General features: G+C 35.1%; 3 protein-coding genes across 12 annotated transcripts in view; 2 read left to right on the top strand and 1 right to left on the bottom strand.

Moving 5' to 3' along the window:
- Positions 1–3,780, bottom strand: part of amph (amphiphysin) — a 38,714-nt gene extending 34,934 nt beyond the window's left edge. For all 7 annotated transcript variants that reach the window (XM_073848518.1, XM_073848522.1, XM_073848520.1 and 4 more), the window contains exon 1: positions 3,642–3,780. In XM_073848518.1, the coding sequence (XP_073704619.1) occupies positions 3,642–3,710 (69 nt within the window). In that variant the 5' untranslated portion in view covers positions 3,711–3,780. The remainder of the gene's footprint in view (positions 1–3,641) is intronic.
- A 4,894-nt stretch (positions 3,781–8,674) lies between these two features.
- On the top strand, positions 8,675–14,341 carry otulinb (OTU deubiquitinase with linear linkage specificity b). 4 transcript variants are annotated; one of them, XM_073849652.1, is made up of 9 exons: positions 8,675–8,758; positions 9,044–9,096; positions 9,339–9,542; positions 10,526–10,596; positions 10,700–10,806; positions 10,896–11,036; positions 11,180–11,296; positions 12,976–13,245; positions 13,731–14,341. In XM_073849652.1, exons 3-9 carry the CDS (start codon positions 9,445–9,447, stop codon positions 13,986–13,988), a joined length of 1,062 nt encoding a protein of 353 aa, XP_073705753.1. In that variant the 5' UTR covers positions 8,675–8,758; positions 9,044–9,096; positions 9,339–9,444; the 3' UTR covers positions 13,989–14,341. The 4 variants fall into 4 exon arrangements, with proteins under 4 accessions (XP_073705753.1, XP_073705752.1, XP_073705751.1 ...); XM_073849651.1 differs by having other exon boundaries at positions 8,697–8,758; positions 9,044–9,208; XM_073849650.1 differs by lacking the exon at positions 8,675–8,758 and having other exon boundaries at positions 8,796–9,208.
- Positions 14,342–16,906: 2,565 nt separating this feature from the next.
- The window catches only part of ankhb (ANKH inorganic pyrophosphate transport regulator b), a 31,360-nt gene continuing 21,992 nt past the window's right edge, over positions 16,907–26,274 (top strand). Inside the window, exons 1-2 of the mRNA XM_073849032.1 lie at positions 16,907–17,659; positions 22,371–22,587. Coding sequence (XP_073705133.1) covers positions 17,564–17,659; positions 22,371–22,587 — 313 coding nt within the window. The 5' untranslated portion in view covers positions 16,907–17,563. The remainder of the gene's footprint in view (positions 17,660–22,370; positions 22,588–26,274) is intronic.

Genomic DNA, 26,274 nt, shown 5'->3' with positions numbered 1-26,274 from the left:
CATTTAACATTCATGCAATGCTCTATAATCAGGAACAGTACACATAATGCACAAAAATATTGACAAAACTGACAAATAGAAACGGTTCTGAATGTTCTTCTGCTGGGAACAGTAATAAAAAAACAGATACCTCTCTTTGTTTTTAGATATATTGCACTCTGCCTAAATATATAATTTATTTAAAAGTGTAAAGTATATTTAATATGGTGCTGTATCGCACTATAAAAAGCAAAGACCAAAATCACTCCAATGTGTTCATCTGTATGTTTCAGTTCTTAAAAAAACATCCTAAACTTAACAACTAGAGCCAGAGAATCAACACTGAACTCTCCAGAAGGCAAACGGCACTAATCTAAGACACAAAGCCCAACCTGGAAACACTATACAACAGAAGCAGCCAGCCAATAAAATATTAACACAACTTAGGCCTTAAAAACTCCACCCTGCCTCATCCACACAGGCAGTGCTGTCCTCTAGTTTATGTTGACAAATATCCTTCATGTTTTATAATGTAAAAAAAATAATCTTGGTAATGCTTAACAAACTGAACAGTGCCAACAATTATAGTTTAATTATATATGATTTCCCAAGATGTGGATGCTAATATCTATCCTGCAATACACAAGAGCACACAACAAATCAATTTACATGCATGTTTGTTGTTGTGATGCTGCTTAGCAAAGGCATTCAGATATTTTGTAAAACATTAAGTCACAGAGCTTAGTGCAATGCGGCATTCAGTTCTCTATTACATTGTCACGATGCCGCAATCTTCCTGTGACAGTAAGCAACAGGATTATGAGTGATTTCAGATGATTGTGAGGTATTTTGTCCTCACAGGGGCTCAGATAAAAGGATCCCTTACACTCCTAATCATGTTATCTGCCCTGGTCAGGATCTTCTGTTCCAGAGGCAGTAAATTGTATACCTGTTCCTAAATGTGCAGGTCTTAACCCTTAAGGGAATCATGTTACGCTGATAAACATTCTCTGAGCAGCCAGACCGAACATTCTTGAACTGTATGGCTTCATGATGCTCTTCAGAGAGATATTTGAAATTCGAGTAGCATTGCTTCAAAACTGCATCATTGATATTGTGAAACCATAAATTATTGGACCTAGAAATGATACCAGAACGAGGGAAAGATTACTCTGTGGCAACAGACCAAAGCTATGATTTTTAATTATTACAGTTATGCATGAGTCATCATCAAACGTAAGACAAATAAGATTCATGATTGATTGCTTTTTAAATATTGTGAGGCTATCAAATGTAACAGTCATTAATAACTGCCACAAGGGTCTTATCATTGTTAAAATGTTTTCATTTGCCTGATGTCATTGTAGTAGTTGTGGTTTTGAAGGATTTCAGCATAAAATATACCCAGAAATTCGACAGTTTTTTAGTAAAATTTTTAATCTCTGCTCACCAAGCCTGCATTTATTTGATTCAAAGAACAATAAAAACAGTAAAATGTTAAAATATTCTTACTGTTTAAAATAACTGTTTTCTATTTGAATTTATTTTAAAATAGAATTTATTCCTGATTTCAAAGCTGAATTTTTAGCCTCATTACTCCAGTCTTCAGTGTCACATGATAAAGACATTTATAATGTTACAAAAGATTTAATTTTTTTCTTCTAAACTTTCTATTCATCAAAGAAACCTTAAAAACATTTTACTTACTGTTTTAACATAATAATAATAATACATGTTTTGAGCAGTAAATCAAAATATTAGAATGATTTCTTGAAGGATCAGGTGACTGGAGTAATGATGCTAAAAATTCAGCTTTGAAATCACAGGAATAAATTACATTGTAAAATATATTCAAATAGAAGCAGTTATATTAAATAGTAAAAATATTTCAGAATTGTACTGCTGTGCTTTTGATCAAATAAATGCAGGCTTGGTGAGCAAGAGACTTATTCAAAATCATTACAAATCTTACTGTTCACAAACTTTTGACTGGTAATGTATATGTCAAAATCATTAATATTAAAAGCTACAATATAGTCTATATGTTAAAAAAATGCATGTTTATCTTTACATTTTTTGAGTATTTTTGGCAGTAGACTTTTTTTAAAACTGTTCTAATAATAATAGGCCTATGATTAAGAGATAACATGACAGACAGATTAAGCTGATAGACCTCCATCTAGCTGGTTAGTCAAGTCTTACACCAGTAACAAACCAGCTAAACCAAGTAATGCTCCAAAAGCCAGCTTGACCACTTTCAACTGACATAAAAGAATACTTGTTTTAACAGGAGAGACATACACCTAATTCAAAGCAAGCATACATGAGATGATATAAACCTATATCATATTATCAACCTGTATGAACATGTTAGAAACACTATCCCACGTTTGCTGACGATCTTTCACACTTCACCTTAAAAATATAAACACTAATCTATTGTTTTGATTAATTTACAGCGTTTTGGCATGGCAGGATCCCAAAAGGCAGAGAATATAAAGCTTTCATCCACCTCCCACCACAAACTGTCCCACTTTTGCATAGTTCCCTCTGAAAAACACTACCACGATGTGCCACCCGTAGCTCATACACATGAAAACATGAAACACGGACCTCAAGGGAATCTTCACTTTCGATGTCTCATTACAGCTGGCCTTCAGTCTGTGGGTGAAGCATGGGTATTAAAAGAAAAACAATCCTCTTACTGCAGCTCGGCTCGGGCTCTGGAAAACCACTACCGCTCTGTTTACCAGACGCCTTCCGTCTAAAAGCTGACAGACATTTCATATCAATCATATTCGCTACCAACTGCAAAGTACTGCGCAGGCTGTCTAAGCAAAACCACGATATCCAAAATCAACGAAATACGAGTTTATTGTCAAAAACAAAAAGTGAAAGCGACATACACTTACTAGTCTATTTAGGCTATATCTCGTTATAAAGAGAGAAAGGCTGTCGCGTGTTTCTCTACAACCACATTAAGCGGCCTTCACGATCTCGTGGCCACTCGGAAATCTCCTCCTGCTAGTATTCATACCGCATAGACGAGGGCATCCCCCACCTCCCCTTCTCCTGACCTTGCAGGAAAATGACAGCTTCAACCAACATCTTAAGTAATAATGGATTACACAGTCAGGAATAGAAGGAAAACTAATATAGTAATAAAAACAGTCAAAATGAACGACGAGACAAACAGTAATACGTGTCAATGTACTGTGTCACATTATATTCCACCAGTCATCCAATGCATTTAAACTGAGATGAATCATTTCTCTTCAAAAATGTTTATAGAATAAATTTACATCACAAATTATCAAAATTCCTCATGGTTTTAAGTGAGTTTTCTGTCATGGAGCAGATCCTCCGTCGCTTTTAAATGGCAGTGCTGGCTAAGATTGCAGTCTGCGCATTTTTGAGGCTGGGAATGATATACGTTATTGAAAATGTAAACTATTCTTGTGAGAAAGGAGAATGGAAAATGCATTTTCTTTTAACCTGAAAAATTTCAGGTTAAAACGCACACCTGAATCTCTATCCCCAAACAGGAGCGTCTGCTGGACAGCTCCACGAACACAAAATTCTGCCTTTGGCTTTATCAAACGTCCTCGAACAGTCAAGTCATTGTTGGAATATCGCATCTAAGAATATAAAAAGATCCATACCTTTTCCTGCGCCCGACTGAGCCTCTTCTGGACGTTTTTGGCAAATATGCCCGTCTTTATTTCAGCCATGGCTGCTAGTGCTCTGAAACGAGAAAGGCGACGTTTCAGCACCTCCAGAGCAGAGGAAAGCGGAGGGGGAGGAGCGCCATTTAAAGCGACAGTACCCACGACAGAGAGCCCTTGCCAAACGGCTATTTATTAATATTTAAAATACAGGATATCAAATACGCTTGAGAATTTCATCGATAATTTTTAGGTGACCATTAGGTTTATAACACGTATCAACTTGTGTGTGCCAATGGGGATACCTACAGGGACTGGTAGAGCGACGCAATTCGCTAGTAAATGTGCTCTATTGCATCTCTTGTGGTTTCATGTGTTCTTACACTCTCACGTTTTACGCTCCAGTCCCTCCCTGTTGCCTACTTTTGATGCCCCCTCATTGGCAAAGGCAAAGCAGGCGCAGTGTGGTCACGGTCACCCTACAGCCTCTAGCACTAGTCGTATTCTTTTTAAAATGAAGACATTTTTATTAAATTGCATTTTTTAATTTATTATTTCTTATGTTTTATTTTATCTAAATGAAATAAATATTATATACTTAATATATATGGGATTATATATTGGACATTCTGCAGAATTGGTGCAAAATGCTGTCCCACAGCCAAAAAACACATTTAAAAAGCATTCAAGTTTTCAAATCTTAGATGTTTACTAAGATCCTTCTATTATCTGTTGAAACCCACAATAATGTTTAAATACTAGCCTATAGGCTTAATATACAGTATATAAAATCATCATTTATTGGGTACTTGGAGGTGGCTGTCCTGAACCCTAACACCTAAATTTCAACTATTTTACATTGAAATAATTTTAGATTTGTTTTCCATTGTTATTTTTAAAAGTCTAAAAGTTCAATAAAAATATTTTATATTTTCTTTGTAAAATATAGAATGTTTTAGTACTGTTTTGCTTTTGCTTTTAATGTGCTGTTATGACCGAAATATGAGATGTTTTGTCAAAAATAAAGTATACTGAAATATCAACTAATATGTTATGATCGTTTTTGGTTCTATGTATATTCAAACTAATGAATCCTTAACTTTGAAATCAGTATGGATTCAAAATACAACAAATGTAATAAATTGTGTGTGTGTATATATAAAAATTTTATAGGTCAATATAACCCTCCAAAAAAATTATTATTACTGTAATTTAATTAGTGACACTTGGGGAGAGGACAAATATTCCAAAACTGTCTGAAAATAAAATATGAGAATTAATTGGCGCAATAACAAGAAATGTGTACACTGGATGATATATTCCAAAACTGTCTGAAAATACAATATGAGAATTAATTGGCGCAATAACAAGAAATGTGTACACTGGATGATATACAATTTTACAATTTTTTTGGGGAAAAAAAAACACATTTCCAACTCTGACTTTGGACCAATTCTGTAGAATGGCCCATATACTTACTTTAAAATATGTGCATATGCCAAAAAATATTTTATTAATTCATTAATTTATTACTAATTTAATTTCCAAAGAATCTACTGTTATTACTACACTCTAAAAATGCTGGATTCCACTTGTTGGGTCAGTTTATTTATTTATTTATTTTTTTAACCCAGCATTTTTTAGAATGTAGCCTATCCAAAATGATAGTCTCAACAATTCTGAAACAAACTAAATGCTGTCATCTAGTGGATGAAAAAACACCCTGCACAGCCTTGGCCTGAGTAGTATTAGCTACTAGGGTCGGATGCCATAGGGCTCTATTTTGGTCAGACTATTTAAAGTTTAAAATTCAAACACATGTATCTCACTGCTCATATCCTGAAGGCAAACAAAACAAAAATGGCAGATGGCTAGGCAGAAGCCACAACTGTGATGTAAATAAGCTATGACTTATTTATTGCTTTATTGGACACCAGGTCTGCATGGTGGTAATGGGGAATTGCTGTATTTCCACACCATCAGTCAACACTGAAAAAACAGGATTTAACGGAGATCAGATTTTGACCATTGCAACCAGGGCAGGGGACAATGGAGGACTTAACAAAAAGAACACAAACAGGATGTCACACCTTTATCACAAGGATTTAAATAATGAAGGGTAAGTTTTTGTTTCTCTGAACCGGTGTTTTTCTTTTAACAGTTCACAAAAACACAGAAAAATACCGTTTACAACTAAGAACTGTGTCGTTGTTGCCAGATATTGCTAGAAAAATGGATACGAAACAAGCAAACAAGCTTTTGGATAGAATGTTAAAAGATTTCAGAATTATTTTGTCTAATGTATTGTTGCATAAAATTGCATAAAATAGGCTGTTATATAATATTATAACGAACATTAATAAGATATAAGAAAATATAAGATTAATAATAATCATGATTTATATTATTTGTAATATATTATGTTAGATTTTTTTTCTTTTTTAAATCATATGATTAATAAGTTAGCCTACCCACCTTTGTCTTTCCATAAGAATGGCGCGGCCATTTGTAAATTTTATGGGTCTGGCTTCCGGTCTCATCTGCATCCTGCTATTTTTAGCTGTACAAAACAGCTCATTTTGCTACTTGATATTGCAAATTAGTGTGTCTTACTGTATTATTACTTTAATATATTATCTTAATTATGAGCACACTGGTTTGTAGTGCAAACAGTTTTACTGTTTACTGCACGTTGTTATTCTTATTATTTCCCTATAGACGTTTTTCCTGAACACGGAAGTAATGTAACGCTCTAACCCGGATAACTATTCAAGTTAGTGAAATGAAAGAGATAGAAAACGGCAAAGTTGGTGATCCACACGTTTAATGGCTGGTACACAACAACGTGCCCCTCTCATACATGAGAGTTTAACTCTTTCTTGGCGTTACAAATAAAAGTAAATTCAAATTAATAGCAAGGCAGAGCAAACTTATCATCCATATGGTTCTCATCAGAGCCATATAAAAAGAGAGTTGCGACACGCTTTGATCTCGCCGCCGCACGGTCACGTGGTTCATGGAGCTCTCAATAGTTCCAAACAGCTCCGCGCTGTCAATGTGTTTGAATGGAGTTAAATAGGATAGACAGCAGTTTTACTATATTTGCAGCAATTTCGAGTAATTATTAACACATAATGTGCATTGATTGTGTATTGATAACTTCTCTGAATACGCTTTACAATCGCATTTTATTCTGGGGAGTGATAAAGAGACATAATTAATATGTTCTCATACTCTTTGGCAGTCAAATGTGACCAAACACCTTAAGTGTAACTTTTATTCAATTAAATAACTGTAATATATATAGTTAAGTTCTATTTAGTAAATATTTTGAGGAGGTTTTTTTGTACTTAATATGTGCAATAATGATCCTGACCATTTAAAAGATAACATTTTCTAATATAGTATTTAGATTACAGTTAGTGTAATATTTAAGGTTAAATACATCTGCATGTGTATTTGGACATGATCAAACACTCTTTTTTTATACAGTATGTTTCGATTTAACGATTTAATGTTAAATAAAAAAAAAGTAATTTACTCTTGTTTTATGATATTCAAATATACAACATAAGTGAATATTATAAAAGGCAAGCAAAAATGGCATTTAACATAATAGAAAAGATGAAAATAATGTTTAAAAAAACACAAGGCAACGAATTGCATTCAGCATACATTTTTATCGTGTTTCTTGAATGCAGTCTTTACTGAAACTCATTCAACCTCCTACAGTGAGAGAAAGATAGCAGAAAGACTAAAAACATAAAAATATGACAACTAGTATCTGGTTATGGTCGCTATTACGGTGTTTCTCACGTTATCCAGCTGCATTTACAGTTTAACTGTTTATTTTTTAACGATAAACATTAACTATAACACGCTTCATAAAACACCACTATTGGCCAGTTTTTCGAGAGGTCAACTGATGCGTTAAAATGTAAAGAAATGCAGTAATTTCTTCAATATACTTGCGACTGTGCTTGAGAAGCGCTGAAATGAATGGGCTTCAATGGAGGAGCTATTGGTTGTTTGGAACTATTGACCGCTCCATGACACGCTTTACTTCCGCATTCCTCAGTTCCTATGGAAGCCTATGGGAGTGTCGCAACTCTCTTTTTATATGGCTCTGGTTCTCATTAAACAGTCATGTAGTCATTCTACGTCATCTCACACAGCATGCGTTATATGTTACGTGATCAGTCTCTTAAAGGGCACCTCACAATATAATGTAATGTATGCAAAAACATAGCTTTGGCCGTTACAGTAAGTCCGACTCTTAACTGAAAGAATGCTTTGCATTTCCGGTCTGCATTGTTTCTAGTCAAATTAGGGTATATTCCGAGCTAATAAACTAATGTTAAACCTATTAAAATGTTGTTAAAAAGCACATGGCTCCATAGCGCCATCACTTGGCAACGTCGCAATGACCGTCATTTGTCAGTGCCTCACTTTAATGAGTGTGTAGATGACACGAAGCAGCGGACGTTAGCTACATTAAAAACAGATGGACGCTATTTGAATGGGTTCCTATGGAAACCGGAACAGAAAAGCACTCAATCTGACGTTAGAATTCGTAATGGCGGCGCTCATCGTTTACTCAGGAAAAAGGTCTATAGCGGAAAATAAACCGGAAGTCTCACCCATGGGCTTACTAACGCATTGATAAGCCTGTAAGTGAAGAAAGTAAATGAATTAGCAAATAGTTGTGTGGCATACTAGGAACTATTTTCGAGCAGAATGCTGCAAAGCACACATGGTTTGTGACTTAATCAGCGATCATTAAACCGAGTCAAAACAAGAGAAACACTATATTCTGAGTTATTTGCCACTAATGCCGATAAGATGGTTATTCTATTGTGCTATGGGGACGCTAACAAACCCAAACAGGCGACTGTGTGCCATAAGAAGGACTAAAAAGTGTTAAAATTAAGGAATATTTGCTTGGGCAAACAAGCTTACGTCGATTAAAATGAGAGGACATGGCAACAGTAAGCAGCGGCGCACCGGAAAACTACTATTCCCACAATACCCTTTTCACAGGAAGTATTCATAGGCTTTTCGTATTGTAATCTTAATATTTTGTAGTCTCTGTACGCCAGGGCAGTAAAAAACAGGTAAGTTTAATAAAAGCGCCTTCAGCAGTTTTTACTGTTTTATTTAAGATTGGCTAGTAAATCAAGACATTGATTGTTACTCTTCGTTTTGTAACTGATGTGGTTATATCACTGGTGAGACTGTGTGAAGACTGACAGAATGCGGAAGTGTTTCTGTTAGTTTTTTCTGCTTGTCGCAAAACTTGTTTCCATTGTGATGTGCAGAAGTGCCCGTAGAAGTGCCAATGTAGTCAACTGTGGCACATTTGATATTTAGTTTGTATTTGTATTTCCCCTCTGCATCAGCGCGCCATGCAGAGATGCAGGTTGGACGTCTCTGCACAAGTGTTATGATTCAGGTACGAAGGATGTCCAAAATCAACAAACTCACCAAGTCAAAACCATGAATAAAACAGCAAAGTCTGCTTGTGATTCTGAACGACAGAGTAAAAAAGTCAAAACGAGTCATGGGTATGCCATAGCACTGATTTCCTTAAAGTAAAATATAAGATGATAAGTTATTTTAAATGTCGTCAATTCTAACATCTTATATCTAAGCATGTGTTATTTCAAGTTGAACACGATTTATCATTCTTTTTAGTTCGACACAGGGCTCTCAAGGTCAAAAAGCAAATGTGAAGGGCCAGGCAGCTGGAAAAGATGCTGGTTCTCCTGGACCTGAGAGAAGCACAGAGTCTTCCCACACTATGCAAAAACGTGCTCAAAAGGAGGCCAAAGTTACTCTTAGTGACAGTCATTCATCACAGCAGCATCCGATGAAGACGTCTACTGAAGATGAAAAGAGGTATTCTTCCTGTCAATTCAACTCTTTGTGTGCATGGAGTATGGCTGTAGCTTTTTTATACAGTAGGCGCTTTATGAGGGAGTTGTGTGGTTTGTGCCACTTTTTACTTAAGTGGTCTTCAAGGTGAAGAGAAATATGTGTAGATTAAATTAATACTTCTAATTATTAATCTGGATGCCTGCTATTTTGTGAAATTGAGGTTAAACTATGTTTGTCATGTCAAGGTTTTTTTGTATACATTTACATTTCATTTAAATTTCAAATTTCCTTTTGGGTTTTAAGATAAAGCTTACTATCACTTTTAGTGACATGCTTTACTCCAAATGTACTATTTTTTAATTATTATTTTTTTTTTTAATAATTAATATCTTCTCTTTAGTCAAATGCACTAGTTTTAAGCACTGACAGTTGACTAACATGACAGTTGTACAAGATTTGTAATTTTCTTTTTTACGTCTGCTCACCACACCTGCATTTATTTGATCCAAAGTACAGCAAAACAGTACAGTTTGAAATATTTTTACTGTTTAAAATAAGTTTTCTATTTGAATATATTTTAAAATGCAATTTATTCCTGTGATTTCAAACCTAAGTTTTCACACGATCATTCAGAAATCATTTTAATATTCTGATTTGCTAAAAAAAAACATTTATTATGTTGAAAACAGCTGAGTTTTTCAGGTATCTTTGATGAATATAAAATTCAGAAGAACAGCATTTATCTAAAATAGAGATCTTTTGTAACATTATAAATGTCTTTATCATCACCTTTAATTAATTTAAAACATCCTTGTTAAGTAAAGTATTCATTTCTATAAATACTATCCCTATGTATGATAGTGTTTAGTGTTTAAAAAACGTGATTTTCTTAATCAAGTGACAAATGTGATGGTTACGGGACAAATATTATGCACTGTTTACTAAAATAAGGAAGTGACACAACCCATTATGCACCTTTTGCATGAGTCTTTGTTGTTTCATAGTGATGTGGACCTGTACAGAGGAGAAGAGGAAATACAGAAAGAGCTGCAGGACAAGCAGCAGTCAAAGTCAGGTAGTGTTCGGATTTTGAAGAATGTTCAGCGTATATTGAAATGTTGTAGAGATGTCTGTGAGGTTGTTTTTGCCTGAGCTTGAGGTGTCTTTATTCCCATCAGCGGCTGTTGGTGAGACCCAGAGCAGTGTATCAGCTGTCGAGGATCTTCAAACCTACAGCGAGAGAGAATGGAAAGGCAACACCACAAAAAGTCAGCTTATCCGAAAGGTGAGCCTGCATCTTTCACACTTTACTGTATAAGTGGGTTTTGTTTTTTTCTAAAAGGCATTTCTCACACATGCCTCTTCTTGTTTTAGGGATATGAAGCAATAGCTATTGAGTTCGATCTGCGCCGAGTAAGAGGTGATAACTATTGTGCACTACGGGCGACGCTCTTCCAGGTGCTCAGCCAGTCAAAACAGCTTCCTGCCTGGTTACATGACTCTGACATTAGTAAGGTAATTTAGCCTTTTTGTGTTTAGACATTAGACATCCCCACTAATTCTGTTCTTGCACAAAACAGTATGACTTGATCGTTATTTTTTTGCATAGAACGTTATGTGTTAAATTAATTTGGTGCATTGTGAATTTCTCATTACAGTGGCCAGAAGAAATGCACTCTGATCAGGATTTCATTAAAGAGTGGCAGTTCCCATTTGAACCAAGCAAGAGCAAAGTGCAGCATCTTGAACAATGTCTGGAGCAGCTGAAGAAAAGGGTAACTTTTCATTCATTATTAGATTCTTTAAAGGGAACCCCCGGGTGTTAAAGGATTAGTTCACTTTCAGAACAAAAATTTACAGATAACTTACTGTATTTCTGTCTTCAGTCGTGAAGAAATTTCAGGAATTTTTACTCATATTGCACTTCTGTGGTGCCTTAAAATCATCCTTCATTGCTGTTTTACCGTGCACGTTCACTTTGTAAACATTGGGTCGGTACTGCTGCAGCGATGTACGATGATTTTGAAGTTGGAAAAGAAAATGGGAGTTTTTCGACATATATATGTCGTTTTATAACCAGTCGTTTCACTAAAGAAGACCCTTCTTCCTCTACGGGGGTCGTTTAGAGCCCTTTGAAGCTGCAATTAAACTGCCTTTTGGAAGTTCAAACTCGCAGGCACCATCGAAATCTACTATTTGGAGAAAATTCCTGAAATGTTTTCCTTAAAACACATAATTTCTTTTTTGACTGAAGAAAGAAAGACATGAACATCCTAGATGAAAAGGGGGTGAGTAAATTATCTGTGAATTTTTGTTCTGGAAGTAAACTAGTCCTTTAAGACTTGTATGGATTTATATAATGTAAATTATGTCTCTTACTGAAAAAAATGCAGTTAAAAATCCACTAAAGATTTATGTTATTTTAAAAATCCACAACGTTTTATATACTTTTTGGACTTTCTATTATTTCGATGACGTGAAATGGTTGCACTTGGTGAGTTACTGGCACTGCATGTTGCTATTTTTACCACAACACAACTCTGAAAATAAAATAATGATATGATGACCACAGCTACTGAAAGAGCTTACAGGTGTAAATATATGAATATAAGTGTAGCTTAAACCAAATGCCGTACCATAGTTTTTTCTCCACAAGGAGTCTAAACGCCCCTAGATATTGAGTGAAATCCATGCTGAGAAACTCCTTCAGTAGCTGCGGCGTCATGACAAGCATCAGCATGCTTACATTCTGTAAGGATGGCATCTAGTGTTTCTTATCTCTGCCGTTTATAAGCTCTTACAGTAGCTGTGGTCTACTTAAAGCCACGGGGGCAGCCATGGCCTAATGGTTAGAGAGTTGGACTTGTAACTCAAAGGTTGCGGGTTCGAGTCTCGGGTCCGGCAGGGATTGTAGGTGGGGGGAGTGAATGTACAGCCCTCTCTCCACCCTCAATACCACGACTGAGGTGAGTCCCTTGAGCAAGGCACCGAACCCCCAATTGCTCCCATACTTGGCCTCATGTCACCTCCTGTCCTATCCTTTCCTTTAAAAGCGTCAGGGCTAAAGTGGAAAGAACAAAGACACAGGTCTTTCGGAAGTTTTATTTGTCCACAGGCATCTTCCCATTTTTTTCTCCTTTTCTTATCACTGGAAAAGCAGTGAAGACTTCTCTTGTTGCCCTTTGACTGAAAATTACAACTAAAAGCTTCACAGTATGGAATCGAATAAGTATTTTATGTAATCAATATAATGGCACCCCCATAATCCAAAATATGTATAAAACAATGTGGATTTTTTAAAAATAATGTGAATTTTCCATGGGTTTTTCCACTACATATTTCAATAAGAGACATCATTTATGTTATATTAAGCCATTCAAGTCTTACTACCGAGGTAGTATTGACTTCAAACTTAACTGTACTTCCTGCCAATATTTTATTGTTTTATCTTCAGTGGCAAGAGGCTGTCCAGTATGAAAAACTTGAGGAGAGGGAGCACATGTGCCAGCAGGTGTTCAGAGGTCTCGAGGAGGAGTATGAGCTTCTGGAAGCGCTGAAGTTCTTGATGCTGAGGACTGCCGTTCAGCTGCACTCAGATATGGAGAAAGGCTCTGATGTACCAGAGTTCTGCTGGCTCCTCTTTGCTCGTGACTCGTCTAAATGCCCCAAGACGTTCTTCACCAACCACCTCCGACATGTAGGCTTCAGTGGTGGGCTGGAACAGGTTAGTGTGCTTTAAAATTCATGTTTACAAAAAATCCTTAGCCTTGAACCAATCATGTACAAATAATAACTACTAGCTTATTGTACAACCTGATCTCATGATGAAAATCCTGTGGGAACTTTTTCGCAAGATGCTAAATACATATCGCCATGTACGTTTTGTGACACATTCAATGTGAAATGTCCACTGAGTGCCACTAAAAGAGTGTTAGTTTCTTTGCCAGTATGGTACGTTTTATGTGCCGTTGGTTTTCACCCCAGTTTTGACTTGAAATGTCTGTTGAGTGGCGACTGGAAGTGATAACTGCAGTGATGTGTACTTCTTGGTACATATTTCGCATGTTGCGAAAAAGTTCCCACAGTTACGTTTTCATCATGAGATCTGGTAGTTATTATTATATCTACTGTTGAGTAATTCATTGCATTGTTTTAATGGTTGAAGTGATCATATTTCATGAAGTAACCACTCCCGATGATATCGTTTAGGTGGAGATGTGCCTCCTGGGTTATTCCCTTCAACAGATGATCCGGGTTGTTCGGCTGTACAAGTGTGACACTGAAGAGTTTATTACATACTACCCTAACGACCACAACAAGGACTGGCCTACTCTATTCTTGCTTACAGAAGATGACAGACACTACAATGTACCCGTCCCCAAAAAGCCCTCCAAATTTGATGCACATGGCAGGCCAAAGTGGAATCCGCCTTCAGAAGGACAATCAAGCATAACGACACGTTTATAAAGAGTAAATGGCAATCACACACAATCTACACAACTCAGAAGTTACAATCCTTCATGTTTTCCACATGGCTGCTCTTGAGTTTATGTTTTGGAATGTTTCTTTAAATTTGTGAGAATTAAAACATGAAAGATTTGCTTATTCTTATTCTGCTTTCTATGTAATTTTAAATATAAGGATGCATTTCTAAATCAATTCTGTGCAATAGTTTTATGAGACACAGCTGGACCTCCAGCTAGGATGGGAGAAAGAGTTTTTAATAATTCTTTGATTAGCTGAATATGAATTGTTTAGTTTATAATGTTAGTTATTGTGTTACATATTACAATAAAATTAAACTGTAAATCTAGACTTGCTCTTTTGCTTTTCTAGATTTGTAGCATTACATTTAGCTAGTTTAGTAAGCCATTCAGTTTAAGATCTTGGTGTCCACTGGTTTCAGTGTCTTCTTCAGTTGTCATCGTAATAGTCTGACAATTTATTACTTTTCAGAGCAATTTACACAACGTGGGCAGGAAATGAGAAACGGACACAGCTCAATAATTCATTAAGCATCTGATGAAGCATGCAGCATTACAACAGTCCGCCTCCATCTCAGATTAATTGTTCACTGAAAGTTTTTAATGAAATGTTATCACGAAGGAGTAAAGAAATGCCAGAAGTGATGTCTCAGAAGTTTATAAATGCACAAACCTTTCAATTGATAAAAGGTTTTAGGTTTTGTTTATATATATATATCACACAATGTAATGTAAACCATACAAGATTAATTAAAGCTAGTTTTAGCCATTACGCCTCCCAAAACCTAAAACCTTTTATCAATTGAAAGGTTTGTGCATTCATAAACTTCTGAGACATCTCTTCTGCCATTTCTTTACTCCTTAAAAGTCCTGTAATTAATAGGTAACCAATGCAAATGTAATATGGCCTCTGCAGTTCTAACATTTTGTACCAAATATAGTTTATCAATGTAGTTCTTAGGCAAGCCAGTTTAAAGTTACATTACATTAATCAAGGAAAGAGAAAATAAAAACATGAATCAAAATTTTGCATCATCCAGGAAAATAAAAATCAGATTCAAGTGATATTTCTCAGATGGATAAAGTGGGTCTCAAAAACAATTTAAGTGAAATTTAAAACTAATCATCTGTGATGACAGCAATATTCTTTAATTCTGTCATTATACGGTTGAAGTCAAGTTTACATACACCTTGCAGAATCTGAAAAATGTTAATTATTTTACCAAAATAAGAGGGATCATAAAAAATGCATTTTTTTGGGGGGGTATTGACCTGAATAAGATATTTTACATAAAAGACGTTTATATAGTCCACAAGGAAATATAATAGTTGAATTTATAAAAATGACCCTGTTCAAAAGTTTACATACGCTGGATACTATGTTGTTAACTGAATAATCCACAGCTGCCTTTTTTTTAGTGATAGTTGTTCATGAGTCCCTTGTTTGTCCTGAACAGTTAAACTGCCTGCTGTTCTTCTGAAAAATCCTTCAGATTCGATCAATTCTATTGTTTTTCAGCATTTTTGTGTATTTTAACCTTTTCCAACAAGGACTGTATGATTTTGAGATTCATCTTTTTACACTGAAGACAAATAAGGGACTCATATGCAACTATAACAGAAGGTTCAAACGCTCACTGATGCTTACAGAAAGAAACACAATGCATTAAGAGCTAGGGGGTGAAAACTTTTTGAATCTGAAGATCAGGGTAAATTTAACTTATTTTGTCTCCTAGGAAACATGTAAGTATCTTCTGTACCTTCTGAAGGGCAGTACTAAATGGAAAAAAAATTATATTCAGCCAAAATATGAAAAATGCACACATCCTTATTCTGTTCAAAAGTTTTCACCCCTGGATCTTAATGCATGGTTTTTCCTTCTGGAGCATCAGTGAGCATTTGAACCTTCTGTAATAGTTGCATATGAGTCCCTCAGTTGTCCTCAGCATGAAAAGACGGATCTTATAATCATACAGTCATTGTTGGAAAGGGTTCCAATTTATTTTGGTAAAATAATTAACATTTTGCAGATTCTGCAAAGTGTATGTAAACTTTACTTTTCACTTCAACTGTATGTATTCAGAGTCCCCAGACCAACAGATATTTTCTACCCCTCATGACTTACTAAAATGGTATTTTATGCTAGTTATGAGTTCATGGTGCATTTGACTCAAAGATGAAATGACAAAAGTTGTTTTTGTTGAAACTGAGTGTTGATATTTAATGGAGTATGATTTATTCTGTGACCCCAGATCTTTTAAGAACTGTATGTTCTTAAATAAAAATAACAGTTATTGAAAGGGGAAAATATGATTTCAATTGATGTGTTCCTTTTAGCATTTTAAATTAGCATTCGATTATTTTAATATATTTATAGTTCATTCAGGTTAAAAAAGGAGAATTTATCGCCAGTAATTTCAAAGGCAATTTAAATTAATTAAATTTAACATTTAATTTAAAGTCATCCCGTGGCCCCTTTGGAAGTTTGCCTGATGCCTGTAATGGACCCGCCCCCTGGCTGAGAGTTATCTAATATATATTTATTTATTTAATCATATTGACAAGAGTAAGACTTTTGCCAGTTGCTTTTCTGCTTTCTGGGCTTCTGGGTTATGAAATAAAGTCTCTCTCTCTAGGAGCCTGAGAACAACACATAGAGCACAAAAGAAGCTGTTAGTCAAACTGTCTTCCTCTGTCACGTTTCAGAAAAAAAGAAGTCATTCAGTTTGCATAAACCAGTATGATTGTCATTTTTGGGTGAACGGTCCCTTTAATTTGACAGTCTGTCAGGCAGCACCGCGTCTCACAAGACTTGACTGCTCTGCAGCTCCACCAGCTGGCCGAATAAATAAGATGTTCGGTTTTCACTGAGATCCTCGAGATTCCTTGGAGTCACTTACACTTTGTCAGACGTTCAAGACTCATTTTTATATTTTTATTTGTTGTGTTAACATATAATGTCAAATAAACGAAATTGCAGGTAAGATAAAAGGACGAAGACAGCCATTTCATCCCCATTGTTTCGTACACAGACCTCTCCGGCGAGCTGTTCCATGAGAATGAACTGCATTTTAGACATCAGTGTGATATTCATCCGTGTGGTTCTTTTTCTGCACGCAGTAGGTGACGTTTAGAAGAGGAGTGGCTTTTGTGCGCCGACCGTCCCCCACGTGTTAAGAAAGGATGATGATTTAAGTACAGTTAACAGAGTGGCCATCTACAGCAGAATAGCGGCTGGCCCAGCGACTCCATGCATACGGCTTTCTACTTGTGCCGCACTTAATCGCCGCGGCCGATTATATGTATTTTTTTCCTCTCCACTGATGGGTGAACAATGGAGAAGCCGTCAGCAGAAATTTCTGGTGACCCTCCTATTTTCCCATGCACCAGATCATTGTTTATGATGCTGTTGTTGTGTAGGAGGGCAGGGACGGACTGATCTCGGCGGATTTCTGCTAGAAAACACTCAGAACTCGACGGGCTGTGACCGGCCTCGCATCCTTCCAGACCCGAGCAGCTGATGTTGGCAGTGCTGCCGCTCTCCTCCTCCCGGCGAACATGGTGAAATTCCCGGCTCTCACGCACTACTGGCCCCTCATCCGATTCCTGGTTCCGCTGGCCATAACCAACATAGCCATCGACCTCGGCGAACAGGCAAGTGTCAAATAATTGTGCGTTAAATACAGCGCTGTATAACGTAAGATTGGTTGTGTATCCTTGGAGCTGCACACTGCAGCAATGGCATCCCTCATCCATCCGTCAGCCTCGCTGTAAGAGGTCTGTTTATTAGTGACTCGCGAATATGTAATATGTTATTCACGTAATTTATAGGTTAGGGCGTACCTGTGGTTTTATTTTATAAGGAAACTGATTCGGCGGCCCTTGGTAAACAAGGCATCATCACAAACAACATGAGCCGATCAGCTGTGTGTGTTCGTCAACAGCTGGCCATACAGCGCATCCAATAACATGTGTCACACTGAACAATGCAAAAGCAATCTGACTGAGATGAATGTGCACTTTTGGGTGGGCTGATTTTGTTGTCACCTCTGCGTGAACTGGCCTTGTTTTTGTCACCCATTAACGGCTTACAGTAGTTTTTATCACAGTCATTGCATGTCTATAATGGGTTTGCTACAAAATCCCTGTAGCCTGGGCTAATTAAATGTTTTATTCATGTAATTCACATCTCATTTTGATGCTCTTATCCAAATGTTATATTAAATCATCTGTGCATAATAGAAAGTCTTTCTTATTTTAATGAGTTTATTCGCTCGTAAATTACACACACAAAATGGAACAGTAAGATTTGTTTTTTTTAAAGAAGTCTTTTCTGCTCTTTTACTATTTAAAATAACTGCTTTCTACTTGAATATGTTTTAAAATGTAATTTATTCCTGTGATCAAAGCTAAATTGTAAGCATCATTACTCCAGTCTTCAGTGTCACATGATTTTTCAGAAATGATTCTAATATGCGGATTTGCTGTTTAAGAACTATATTTAAAACTGTTGAGTATTTCTTTTCAGGATTCTTTGATAAATAGAAAGATCCACAGATCATCATTAATCTGAAATAAAAAGCTTTTCATTATACACTATACCATTTAAAAGCTTGGAGTCGGTGTAATTTTTTTTTTTTGAAAGAAATTATAGAAATGAATACTTTTATTAAGCAAGGATGCTTTAAATTGATCAAAAGTGATGATAAAGATATTTATAATGTTACTAAAGATTTCTGTTTCAGTTAAATGCTGTTCTTCTGAACTTTCTATTCTTCACAGAAAACTTCAAAAAATATAATCAGCTGTTATAATAAATGCTTTTTAGACAGCAAATCAGAATATTAGAATGATTTCTGAAGGATCATGTTGGCTGGAGTAATGATGCTAAAAATTAGGCTTTGAAAGCACAGGAATAAATTACATTTGAAAATATATTCAAATTGAAAACAGTTATTTTAATTACTAAAAATATTTTTGCAATAATTTGGATCTAATGCAGGCTTGATGGGCAGAAGAGACTTTAAAAAAACATTACAAATCACACTGTTCAAAAACTTTCGACTGGTAGTGTTTGTACAGTTTTTTTTTTTTTTTTTTAAATATTCATTTATTGTCATGTTAAACTAAAATATTTGTGCACAAACACTTTCTATTGAAATCGTTTACATTTAGAGAAAGACTGTTAATCTGTTTGACCAAGCAATGTTTTCCATTATTCACCTTTTTCAGTTAAATCGGTTATCGTTTTGTTGATATTAGGTTTACAATCAACTAAATACCATTATTTTATAATGTATTGTTTGGATGTTTATTAAACTTTGTAAATACAGTAATTTATTCTCCAGCAAGAAATGTGCAGCTCAGTTACATAATAATAATAATAATAATAATACAAATATTCCTATTGTTTGTTTTATTGTGGTATAATAATCAGTTATAATTATGTCAAAAGCAGAAACAAAACGTTCAAATTGGATATTTAAAACTTGGACATAAACATATCTGTATTGTTATTGGCCATAAAATGCAATATGTGTTTATATTTCATAAAAAATATTAGATTCCCTTTTGCAATTGATAGTTGTTGTGGAAATGTAGTGTGATTGTCACTACACTGAAGAATCCATTTGATTTTTAGAAAACTAAAATTAAAAGTTGCCATTAGATTTTTGTTAGATACAAATTCATTTTCAGGATCACTAATGGCAGAAATAAGAAATATGAGCAGGAGCCTGTCTGCCCACAGTAACAGACAATCATTATCTCACTGCACACTGTTCTTAGGCGTTGGAGATGAAGTGGCAGACAAAAAGTCAGAGTCAGAAGAAAGCAGCAGATAAGGAGAAGAACCGTCCACTCGCACATCCTTTTGAATTTATGTGAAATTGTACAGGTCTTGCTGCTGCTTCCTATGAATTCTGTGACTGTAGTATCTTCCAAATGAAATCTCAAGATTTAAACAAGCAAAATTCTCCTGAAACAACACATTTTTACAGAATTAGAGTCAAGGACAGGGCAGAGCAGGTTATTCAGTTGTGCAATAACACATGTAGCTGTAGAGCATGTAGAACTTATGTACAAATCAGCATTTTCTAACAGGTTTGACATCTGACACATTTCCATATCGCATTCTCAGGTGTGGATGGGGATATATTCTCGCATGTGACAAAGCTGTAAAACTGTTCTCATCGCAGTTTTCAAGTGTTTCTCTCGAAAAAAATGGTCCATGAATATATGTAAATTTATAACAGTTCTTCCATTTGACAATGTTGTTTTTACCGTGTTTAGACATCTGACACACGGTGTTGGATTTAAAAGACAGAAACTGTAAAAAGTAAATTCTGGGTTAGTGGTCCTACATAACTTGAACTTAAGCATTGTAGCAAATTTGTCCTCAGATCTAGATCTTTTTCTGGGAGACATGCTATTAAAAAGGCATTTAGTCAGTTAATACAGTAGTAGTGTTGTATATCTTGGGAATAAAACTAGGGATGCACCGATCATGATTTTTCATGGCCGATTCCGATACCGATTTTTGACAAGCAAGCTGGCCGATTCCGATACCGATTTCCGATTTTTTCAAAAACAATAAGTTATGCAAGTAAACAACATAAACAACATGTTTATTTAGTATTTAACAGGCCAAACTGGCTTTGGCTATTGATCAATAGCATCTAACATCTGAAATTAAATAAATAAAAAAATATTAAATTAAATACAGTTTAATAAGTAAAACATGCTTTTAGTAAAGTAAAACAGTAAGCCAACAGGCATTTTAATGTAAAATAATAATAATCATTCTTAACAGAACAGACTTTTATTTTTGGCTTTTCAAAAGTAAAGTAATGCTTGTTTTTTTTTGTTTTTAAAAGAAGCATCTCAGCTTTGTCACAAGTGAGTCTGTTTCTTTTTTCATCTGTCACGTGAGAAGCTGAGCTGAACAAACGTTCGCTGTCCGCGCTTGTGCAGGGCGAGGACAGGTACGCTCGCGCAACTTCAGCGAGCACAGGAAAGCGGCTGTCCTTTGCAGACATTGCAGATTGCAATCTTCACGTCCTGCTCACAGATTTCGAAAAACCTCCACACAAGTGACATGTTTCTGAATGAATCGAATGCCGCGGCCTGCGTGCACACTTCCGGAAAAAAAACGGCCGGGATAAAAACGAAAACCGATTTATGGCCGGTCAACCGGTGCATCCCTAAATAAAACCCTCTTTGTGTAGAGGAATCCCATGAGGAGTGATAGTTTGTCCTATCACCCTTTCAATTCATCCCTCAGCATCAGAAAATAGTAGAGGTGTCTCAATTCCTCGATTTAGTTTGAGTACCTAATTTTTTAAAAATCCTCAACTGCAATTTGCCCATTTTGGGTAATGGGCAAAATACTGGAAATGGTGCATTCCACGGAGAATAATCCATGAAACATATTATTAGACTGTTTTCCAAGGATATATTAAATCCATTTAAATATCTTAATTAATCAAATGCTGCTCCACACAAACTGTTATCATTTACATGTGTGGAGCATAGTAGTATAGAGTTTGGGTATTATAACATTGATCTGGGAATGCAACATTTGCCATTTCATCAGATTTGTAAGCTAAATCATTTATAAACCTACGCAAACACAGGAAAATACAGCAGTATAATTCTCAATATGCTAACCGTTCATCGCGATTTCAAAATAAAAGCTCAAACCCTGACTCTAAGTTTACACATTTTGATGTCCACATATTCAAGAAATTACAGTAAATGGCCAAATATAAAAGATTAAGTGGAAATGTTTGAATTAAATGTTGTTTAGTCAATCTTAAACAAGGATAAGACCACACAGTAAAGTGTAAAAACAATCATCATGCCGTTGGCACCCTCTGCAGTCATTTGATATAATACTTAATGTACATTAGTTCTATTGTTTATAACATATTATGTATTTTCACAGTTTTGTTCAATAAATCCATGTTATTACTTTCTTCTGATGCTTTATTTGAATTTTTTATTCATTATTATTGCCTAATTGCTATTATATATGTATTTAAATCATTTTAATGGTTATTGTTACCTTAGATCTTTTTATTACCTCAAAAAATAAATAATAACTAATCAACTACTCGAATAATCATCAAAATAATCATCCGACTGCTCAATTAATCATCAAAGTAATCGACCACCTACTCAATTAATAATCAAAAGAATCGACCGCCTGCTCGATTAATCATCTAAATAATGGACGACTACTTGATTATTTTCTAGATTCATGTACATTTAAACGAATCTAGATTTGTCTGTGTTTTCTAATCACTCCATTAACCCGTTTTGTATATTTCTGATGCATTTATATATTTTTTCTCTTCCTCTACAGGCATTAAACAGGGGTATCGCGGCAGTCAAAGAAGATGCGGTGGAAATGCTGGCCAGCTACGGTCTGGCCTACTCCCTCATGAAGTTCTTCACTGGCCCTATGAGCGATTTCAAGAACGTAGGGCTGGTGTTTGTCAACAGCAAACGGGACAGGACCAAGGCAGTCCTCTGCATGGTGGCCGCAGGAACCGTGGCTATCATTTTCCACACTCTTATTGGTCAGTCTGCCTGTTTATCATTTGCTCACTCCGCCTCTGGGCTTGCATGACTTTTTGTACTGTTTGTACTTAATGTAAAGGGAACACTGCTTTGTTTTGCATTTTTCTAAACAAACGTGTCATGACGGTAGACTAAGAGAGCAATGTTATGACTGGAGAAGGACCCCCTTTTAGCAGAAGTGGACTGAATCATTTACAGTAGATGTAACTATCCTCTGGATGAAATTCTTTACACAAAGGAACATTATATTCCTAAGCGCCGTGTTGACGGAAGGGCTTTTTTGCCAGGTTACTACATGCCTGTTCTGTGTACTCTGTGAATGAAGAGGCGTTTTTTAAACAAACTCTCTTCAAACTCACAGGGGTAAACTGCTATTTATTTTCAGATCTTCGTTCACCCTCTATGATTATATTGTCATTAAACAAATTGTGCAAAATGCTACACTCCTACTGAGCAGGAAATAAGTTCAGCCACCCTTATTTACCAAATTACAAATACTTAAGTTTGTGGGATGTGGCTAAAAATGGTCCAATCATCATCGTCTATTTATAAAATCTAATCTGATTAGTTAGAAGAATAAAGGATATTATGTCAGTTTCTCTTCCCCAAATACATTTGCATTTACACAAATAGCCATTTACATATGAAGCAAGAAAATCAGAGCCATTTAACCACTCAGCAGTGCCCATATGGCAGTTACTGGTATGAGTGCATGGAGAAAGAATGTTACCACGGAAACCCTGAGGGATATAGGATACAAACCACCACTTTCTTGGAAGAAAGCATGAATTTTTAACCACTAAGCCACCACCTGTACGCCATACGCAATGATGTGCTTTTAAATGAAGAACTTACGTTCTGTTAGCATAACATGGACACTCTCCATCATCTTGAGTGTGGTCTCAGACATATTATGGCTGTTTGCTCAGTCAGAGAGATTGGTAGAGCTGTTTCATCCATCTGTGGATTACATCAGTGCACACATTCCTGAGAAAAAGGGACAAAAACACAGGAAAAATAGGAGACACGAATATCATATATTGTATTACACTATTCTATTCTCTTTTATTATAATATATAATATTATATACATTTTCCAAACATCTTGTTTTATGTGGGGTCATGGGAATGCTGGAGCCTATCCTAGCATTATATTATAATATAATATATTATATTATATTATATTATATTACATTACATTATATTATATTAGCAATTTATTCTCCAAACAGCTGGAGCCTATCCGAACATTATATTATATTATATTATATTATTATTATATTATATTATATTTTTTTCATTCTCCAAACAGCTTGTTTTATGAAAGGTTGTGGGAAAGCTAGAGCATATCCTAACATTATATTATATTATATTATATTATATTATATTATATTATATTATATTATATTATATTATATTATATTATATTATATTATTATTTTCATTCTCCAAAACCCTTGTATTGTGTAGGAGTCGTGCCCTACATAGAGCCTATCCCAGCATTATGTTATAGTATTATATTATATTATATTATATTATATTATATTATATTATATTATATTATTATTTTCAACAGCTTGTTTTATGGTAGATTGTGGGAAAGCTGGAGCCTATCCTAACATTATATTATATTATATTATATTATATTATATTATATTATATTATATTATATTATATTATATTATATTATATTATATTATATTATATTATATTATATTATATTAGCAATTTATTCTCCAAACAGCTTGTTTTATGAAAGGTTGTGGGAATACTGGAGCCTATCCTAACATTATATTATGTTATATTATATTATATTATATTATATTATATTATATTATATTATATTATATTATATTATATTATATTGTATTGTATTGTATTGTATTGTATTGTATTGTATTGTAGGGCTGGACCAGAATATTCCATTATTCAAATATTCGTTCGGTGGGTTGGCATTCGATTTTAAATTTTGAGATTCGAATATTCGTTTTTTTTATACACCTTGCATCCCCGCGAAACGGTTCTCATTCGCGCTTAAATATGAATGAAGAAGATCAGACTGCTGCGCCACTAACACAGAGACAGCAAAAAAAAAAAAGAGAAAGAGAAAATGAGTAACAACCGCGCCTGCGCATTTAAATGAACGCAGTAGGCTAAAGCTGACCGCAAAGCCCCAGTAAAAATAATTACCATGAATGTGTCGGGGAAAAAGAAAGGAGATATTTGAATTATTTATTAATAAACTAGTATTTGACACAAAGATGAAGTTGACGATCCTGACTCGTTCGCCATTTGCTCATTGGACGCGCCTTTAATACCTAAATGCATATTTATGGATTAGGCCTATAGCTAATGAAAGAGTTTTGTTTTCGATTTGAATTAAACAATTCTTTTTTACAGTTTCAGATTATATATTAGTCTTACCTTTATGAGCAAAAATTAAGTTTCACATAGCGCTGGCGCTTCCATGTTCTGCAAAGCGTGCTTCAGCTTTACTCTCCGCACAAACGATCGGTTATGCGCCTAATAGCACACATTTATCTAGGTTAAACGATTCAACCAATATTGTGATATGCTTTAAGTTTTTTATATCTATGGATTTTAATTGAAATCGTGATGACTTGGTCGTTACTTTCAAAAAACTTAAATTTAACAAATAAAAAGTGTTCCAAATATATTTCTAAATTAACTTTATAACCTAAATAAATGAAAAGAAATGTAATCACTTTGCTATTAAAAACAGCAGCTGTGCAATGGGGAAGAGAAAGAGAAAAAAGACCGGTTCCAGTCGGAGTCGGGCCAGTAATTCGGATGAGCTGTCGGAGAAGGTCTGGGCGAGGTTTTAGGAATATTTGCATGAATGCAAAAAAATCTTATTTAGGCTAGTTTCATATTTAAATGTATTTATTTATTTGATTTATTTGAGCGTTTTACTGATGGAAGTGCTCAAATAAAGACGCACGTTTGTTAATAATGTTTGAGCCTCATTTATTTTGGGTTTCAGCATAATATACATAGGCTATGTATTTTATATATAGGCTTATATACACAAACATTATATATAATGTATATATTTTTTATTTATAAATAATTTAGATTATAATTTTTTTCACCATTTTTTTTCGTTCTTCTTTTATTTAAATAGCCTACCCTTTACGGTGTCAGTAATTACTGTGCTGCTAATTTCTGATTTGGGAGTGATTTGTTTGTTAAAAAATGTTAGGCTACCTTATTAAAAGTATTGCTCTTAACAGACCTGTGTGTTTTGTATCACTAGGGCAGTGTCCGTTCATGAAGCATAAGCTCTGCCTGCGTCAGGCGCACCGCTTCCAACTAGCAATGTTCTATTACAATTTATTCATTCTGAACTTGTTGTGTCCATATTGCACCAAAATGCAACACTGCACTCCCTTGGGTCCACAGCAAAAATCGTTTGAATGAACTGTTCTCGACATAATAAAAATGCAAACAGAAAGACATACAGAGATTCCTGCCTTTATTAGAGAGAAGAATATGTTCAGCCCCTCCCACCGAAGCTTCGAATATTCGATGTTGATTACTACCGAAGCTTCGAAGCTCAAAAAATGGTATTCGGACCAGCACTATTATATTATAACATATTATCAATTAATTCTCCAAACAGCTTGTTTTATGGTAGGTTGTGGGAAAGCTGGAGCCTATCCTAA

The sequence above is a fragment of the Garra rufa genome, chromosome 10 (assembly GCF_049309525.1).
Source record: "Garra rufa chromosome 10, GarRuf1.0, whole genome shotgun sequence".
NCBI lineage: Eukaryota > Metazoa > Chordata > Actinopteri > Cypriniformes > Cyprinidae > Garra > Garra rufa.
Note: the sequence above shows the minus strand (reverse complement) of the source record. Positions and strands in the feature narration are given on the sequence as shown.

Bases quoted from the DNA above. Each gene is read 5' to 3' on its own strand.
- otulinb (XM_073849651.1), top strand. From the start codon at position 9,141: ATGAATAAAACAGCAAAGTCTGCTTGTGATTCTGAACGACAGAGTAAA. The intron at 11,037-11,179 runs GTAATTTAGCCT...TTCTCATTACAG, and splicing joins ATGACTCTGACATTAGTAAG to TGGCCAGAAGAAATGCACTC. The intron at 13,246-13,730 runs GTTAGTGTGCTT...GATATCGTTTAG, and splicing joins TCAGTGGTGGGCTGGAACAG to GTGGAGATGTGCCTCCTGGG.